The sequence below is a fragment of the Salvelinus sp. IW2-2015 genome, linkage group LG2 (genome assembly GCF_002910315.2).
Source record: "Salvelinus sp. IW2-2015 linkage group LG2, ASM291031v2, whole genome shotgun sequence".
NCBI lineage: Eukaryota > Metazoa > Chordata > Actinopteri > Salmoniformes > Salmonidae > Salvelinus > Salvelinus sp. IW2-2015.
The window spans coordinates 14,851,932-14,858,406 of NC_036839.1; the positions used below are offsets into that span (position 1 = coordinate 14,851,932).

The following is a 6,475-nucleotide window of genomic DNA, read 5'->3' on the forward strand; positions in this document are numbered from 1 at the left end:
AAAATATGTATTCTTCCACTTTAATTCCTTGTGTTCTCTGTCAATCAGGGCTGGAGCATAGCCTAATTACAGAACAATAGGACCTTGTTTTTTTTAGGTCTTGTTAGTGATTACATATGGAAGAGGAAAATGGAAAAATGTCCACACACTTCCTGATTATTGTCTAGTCTATAGTATAGTTGGTATWAAAAAAAATGTAATAAAAACCTTGGCCATTTTTTTGTTATCGATATGATGACACTATATCAAAGAACAAACACATTGTACTCTGGGGAAACGACTGTTATAAAGACCTATGCTAAATGTTGAAGAAATGGGGTTATTTCAAATGTATGTTGGAAGGTGATAAGATTGTAAATGACCTCCCTAGCAAAAACGTATCTTGTTGGTAATCACACTTTTGAACAGAAATGGAGCAATGCATATAAAATACCAGGCTACTTTTCCGTATACAAGTTGCTGTGAGTTTATGTTGTTCTACTAAACCCTCTTTCTTTCCTTCCTGCAGCCTGATGATGTTGAAGGGAAGATCCGGGAGATCATCCCCGCTGGGTTCAGCTGCAACACGGACGACTTCACCTCATTGTTGGAGAAGGAGACCAACTTCAAACCCTTCGGCACCCTGCTTCACACATACAATGTCCACAATGTGGAGGAGGGAGAAGACTTTACCTACCAGATTCACAAGGTTCACATGCTAGTCCTTGCTCTTACAATATACAAAAACATTAGGTTGTTGTACAGGCCAACAGATATTAGTGCTTTCCATGCCTACTGTACGACTTGCAGATTATTTTAGTGTAAGAGGGTGATSTGTTTATTTATCATGACTTTGATTGTCCTTGTACCTTCTCCATGTGTTGTGTTCCCTAGGTGGACGTGTCGTGCCCGGGATTCCGAGAGTACCACAAACGCCTGCAGACCTTCCTCATGTGGTTCATTGAGACGGCCAGCTTCATCGACGTGGACGACGATCGTTGGGACTTCTTTCTCGTGTGAGTGTTCGCCCTCCTTAGCCAATGTCACTCTCCCTCGAACCCTTCGTTGTCTCGTTGAGAAACAATGGGCTCCTTTTTGAGGCGCTCGCCACCAATTTATCCAAACAGTTTGATTTATATTTTCCCTGGCCATTTGAGAATTCTTGATCTGACAAGAGTCGCCTTTGTGTTCAAACCTCTTTGTAAAAAAATAAATGTAAATGTTTTGGGGCAAGAGCTGAATTGAACACTGTTGTCTTTTGAAACACTGAAGGACATCTAAAACAGTAAAAAGAGCCTCTGCCAGTGTTTTCTTTAACCAACCAACTATTAAGACTGACAATGGGCAAATGGACTGAAGTGATGTGGAGGGCCTCGATTTCCCCCGTCTAGCCCCTTCTCCTCTTCTAAATTGCAGTCCTCCAATTAAGTGCATAATGTATTCCGGTTGCAGCAGGTGTACGGATCGGGACGGCCTGGCTGCTCCAGCATGTGGACACTGAAAAAGGGCACCCCGAGAATGGAGAGGAGAAAATGGCCACGGCCTGGGAGTGTGCCTGGAATTGACCCGCTTGTCTTTGTGTTTTATCTGCAGATTTGAGAAGTACAATAAGGATGGGGAGACGCTCTTCGCAACTGTTGGCTACATGACAGTTTATAATTACTATGTGTATCCAGACAAAACCCGACCACGTGTGAGGTAATTGCTAGGGGCGCACGTGCCTTCCCATTCTTTTGTACCAAAAACCAGAGGAAAATTATACATTTCGGTCTCCCTTGTCCTACAAAAAATCCCAAATTACTGGCTTATGTATCCAACCAAATGATCAGTGTCTTGGGGGGGGGCTTTTGGCTGTAAATAAGCATTTGGATTGATGGACATGATAACAATTTGTTACGTTTCTTATAATCAAGTGAAAAATTGCTCCCTCAATTTTCGCTTAATTAGTACATCATTCTGCCAAGTGTTTAAAAAAAAAAAAAGTATTCAGTCTTTAACAGTGGTCATGTTTCAATTTTAATCACGTTTACAAGGTTTTTCCATGTATATGAAGTGAAAAAGGGATAGGTTTGAGAGGTCTGTGAAGCTGTTCTTTCATGTCTTTGTGTATGTTGACCTGGTGTCCTTCTGAACAGCCAAATGCTGATCCTGCCGCCGTTCCAAGGAGAGGGTCATGGAGCCCAGCTGCTAGAGGCAGTGCACATGTTCTACTGCAATCTGCACAAAGTACAGGACATTACAGGTGTGTGTGTGTGTTAACCTAATTGTGTTACTTACATTATCTTATGTTTCAATTTGGGGAGGAGGCTATAACTGTGCTAGAGTTTCACACATACAATTACATGCATGTATTTGCATAGTATAAAATACAAAGCAGTTGCACACCAATATACTGAACAAAAATATAAATGCCACAATTTCAAAGTTTTGACTGAGTTATATTAGGCCCTAATCTATGGATTTCATATGACTGGGAATTGAGATATGCACCTGGTCAAATATACATACATATGTATATTACATACATATGAAATATACATATTTCAGCTCATGAAACATGGGACCAACACTTTACATGTTGTGTTTTTGTTCAGTGTAATTGCTTTGCATAGGCAAATGAAATTAATAACAGAAGCACCTCAGCCCCCCCTGTCCAGAGGAGCACCCTAATTTTTCTTGTCTATTTTTCCCTCTACTTTGAATGGGGAGATAGAGGGACAACTCCTGCTAGAAGGAGCTCTTGTTCCATGTGGTTTAAAATCCTTTCCATGTTGCTCTGCACTGAATTCTTTCAAAAAACCCAGTGGAAGCTAGAGATATGTAAATTTGAGCAGGTTTAGCAGTACTGGGCTTGTCATAGTCTGACAATGGTGTAATTATTTGCCTGTGTCCTGAGTCAGTGGGACTTGAATATAAGCCCTTATTAAAAACTGTAGCCTTGGATGTGTTGGTGTGGTAATGTGAACCGTTTAAAAATGTATATATTGAATATACCTAACATTTGATGTAATTGTATGTGATATACACTGAACTGAAATATTAATGCAACGTGTGTGTTAAATGGAATCCCAAGCTTGTTTAATTATCGTCTTGTTTTTTTCAGCTGAAGACCCCTCAGAGAATTATGTGAAGCTGAGAGACTACGTTCTGGTCAAGCTTTGCCAAACACTGCCATCATTCTCCACAGACAAGCTTCCCTTGGGCTTCAGTGACGACATGGCCACAGAGGCCAGGGAGAAATTTAAGATCAACAAGGTCAACAGCAACTTCATCCACCGAGCCCAGAGGAGGATATGTTTGATTACTGCACTTTCTGAGGATAACAAGGCTTTTTTTTTTTACTTTCACAAAACCATTAATGGACAAATTCAGTCATTAACCCATGGCTCTCCAGTCCTAGAGGGGAAAATGTACCATTCCATTTAAACCAGTGGGCACTCACTTCAAAAGTGGCCTGTGCTTGATTTCTCTTACTGCACTTAGTCCCAATTTATATTACTAGTTTCCTGTGTCCCCCTTGCATGTAGATGATTATCACAGCTTTCTACCCATGATGTGGAAAGACCAAATGCTTGTTTCTAACTCTGCCTCGGCTCTTATGTGAAGCTCGAGGCACTGTTGTTGTACCAGGAGGTCCTTAATAGCTCTACTAAGGAATGGTTCAGTCTTTTCTAGATGATCGTGGAGACCGACTACGGTTTCTTTTAAAGGCAGTAATAGCCCTGTCCTGTTTTTGCGCCTACAGAAACACGCACGACGAGTGTACGAAATCCTGCGTCTGAGGGTGACGGACATGAGCGATGAGACGAAAGCAAGAGATTACCGTCTGGAAGTCAAAAAGAGGCTATTTGCCCCGACCAAGGTACGTTTTATAAGAGAGGACCGCAGCTTCTCCAGTGAAATGCATTCCCTCCAGCAGTGTTCGCCTTGGACTTTAGTTTCTAGTCCAATGGAGTTAGCAGGTTGTCTGTACAGTGTAATGCTAACGGCTGTGTAATTCCCTGTGGGCTTCATCAGTGGTTAATGGCTGTTAGTCACACTATTTAACCAGGATCAATCAAGTTGATTTGATAATTGATTATACAGCGCTTCTCCAAGTGCTTAGTGTTTGACAACTTATGACTTTACATACATGGTTTAGAAAGGGCGGAGAACGAGGCCAAAAATATGACATGCACTTTATCCGCTTAGAGCTACTTCGGCTGTGTTTAGACAGGCACCCCAATTCTGATTTTTATTTTTTTACTAATTGGTCTTATAACCAATCAGATCAGCTTTGTAAAAGATCTAATGTGAAATGTTCTAATGTGATTGGTCAAAACACTAATTAGTGGGAAAAGATCAGAATTGGACTGCCTGTCAAGATGTAGTCTTGTTACTTATGTTGCATGACTTTATCCAGCATCAGGAGAACGATTATTCCCAAGTTGCAGGAAAATGTCTGGAGTACCAAAGGCTTATTATATGATATACAATGGAGCACGGCAGGAGTCCATGGTAGTGTTACCCCAGGATTCAGTTCCATTCAGGGCAGTTTCATTATGCAGGATTTGCATGTCATTGAAGGGGGGGGTGTAATTTAGGTGGAAGTAGGTTGCTGACATCACACATTCAAGCAGTTAGAGAAGCTGCTTGCCAAATGGCACATGTTTCATATCAGCACTGTTACTGTGCTTTTGAAATCTGATTTAAACAAACTGTAACTCATTTTGTATTGACAGGATAACATTGATTTACCTATTATGCATGTTCCATGACATGTAATTGTTGAGTGTCTTATTGAAACCCAGCATAGCAACCGTTAGAGGATTGCTGTCAGCAGTGTAACCGCACATCTTGGGCAAAAGGCCAATGAGGAAGAAAGTGTGGCGGGAAAAGGAAGTAGAAATTCCTTTGTAGACTGTGGAGTGGAGAGATCTGGTGGCCAGATGCAGCAGGGAGTTCCTGTGGAGGTTTGGTTTGTAGCGAGCCCATCTCTCATTGAATGTGTGGAGGATTACACGTTTCTGCTCACCTCTTGCTTCTCTTATCCCCCATTCCCCAGAGAGAGAGGGTGTGTGCCCGCCCGTGTGTGTACACATGCTTTTTGTTGTTGTTGCAACGTCCCCAAAATACACGAATGAGGAATCTTGGTCCATGTCCAGAATCTGTCAGCACTCATGCAGACTCGATTACAGAATAATGTTCTCTCCCCCCCCCCCCCCCCCCCCAAAAAAAACATGGTTAACACAAGCTAATTATACAAAGTCTTGGGGGGGGGGGGGTGGAGTGGCCAATGGATTTCACACACACGCTGTGCATTAACCAGCGGATTTTCTTGTGTGTGTACTTAGAAGAACCAGCGGGAGATGACCAAGATGATGAAGTGTCTGCGGCCAGAAGAGCTGGCATCCCACATCAGTCAGATGGACACGGCGCTGCAACAGGAGGAGCTGGAGAAGAGCTACCAGGAACTGCTGGCCGAGTACAGGAGAGTCATCGAGAGGCTAGCACAGGCCTGATCCAGGGGGCCTAATGTCAGCCCTGCCTACCCACTGTAACACAACCCCCCCACCCTGGCCCCTTCTCCTACCCTTCCTCCTCCTTTCCACTGGTGGTCCTAGATGTACAGTAGAGGTGGAGCTGTGCGGTGCAGCTGGCTGGCTGCCTGGGGAAGGCCCACTCTGTGTCCCATGTGTGTAATCACGCTGTGTGAGCTTTAGTGATTTGGCAATCATTCACAGGTGATAGGAACACCATCCGTACGGTCTGGCTGGGCAGAACATGCCTCCTTTTCATATAGAGAATAAGGGAGAAAGGTTTTTTTTTTTTTTTTCAATATCTGTCTAGCTTTTTCCTGAAGACATGTTGGTTTTGAAGCACTTCATACTGAAATAAATGTTTTTTTGTACATTGATCAAACTGAGTTGTCCTCTTTATTGACTCTATTCTAAAGTGTATTTTAAGATTCACATGTTTTATAGTTGTTGGGGTAATGTATTACATGCAATAATTATTGCTCTGTGATCATTTTCCCGGTAGCTACTATTGTACTGTTAAAATAATTATTGTTGAGAAAAATTGGTAAACTACAGTATTTTATTTAATGCCTTCCTACTGTTAACTGTGTCCTGATTGTACCAGATACATTGTACTTTTAAGCACAGTGGATTTCAACTAGACTGAATATGCATTTATACAATATCAGTTACTCTATTTAGTCTAATCAATTTACAGATGTAATTTTGTTCAGGCACCCTCTTGTGGCTAATGCAACTTCTGATTGCCCTTTATGCTGAGTGTTGGTCTAATGAGCGTTATGGTTTTCAATTTAAAACCTCTTTGCCTCTGCATTGCCCACTTGTCCAAAGCGCTGTGATGAATAGCCATCTATGCATACTTTCACACATTGTTGCTGAATCAAGGTCTCCAGGTTAATTTTCATTTTTTCCCTCCACTTCAGTTGTAAGAAGTAAAACCTCTTAATACTTGACCAGCTCTGATTTAAATTGACTCC

General features: G+C 42.0%; 1 protein-coding gene across 1 annotated transcript in view; it reads left to right on the forward strand.

Moving 5' to 3' along the window:
• LOC111975090 (histone acetyltransferase type B catalytic subunit) overlaps nucleotides 1-5,542 on the forward strand; it is a 10,112-nt gene extending 4,570 nt beyond the window's left edge. Inside the window, exons 5-11 of the mRNA XM_024003265.2 lie at nucleotides 509-688; nucleotides 874-995; nucleotides 1,573-1,677; nucleotides 2,115-2,221; nucleotides 3,083-3,234; nucleotides 3,725-3,841; nucleotides 5,313-5,542. Coding sequence (XP_023859033.1) covers nucleotides 509-688; nucleotides 874-995; nucleotides 1,573-1,677; nucleotides 2,115-2,221; nucleotides 3,083-3,234; nucleotides 3,725-3,841; nucleotides 5,313-5,480 — 951 coding nt within the window. The 3' untranslated portion in view covers nucleotides 5,481-5,542. The remainder of the gene's footprint in view (nucleotides 1-508; nucleotides 689-873; nucleotides 996-1,572; nucleotides 1,678-2,114; nucleotides 2,222-3,082; nucleotides 3,235-3,724; nucleotides 3,842-5,312) is intronic.
• Nucleotides 5,543-6,475: the final 933 nt, after the last annotated feature.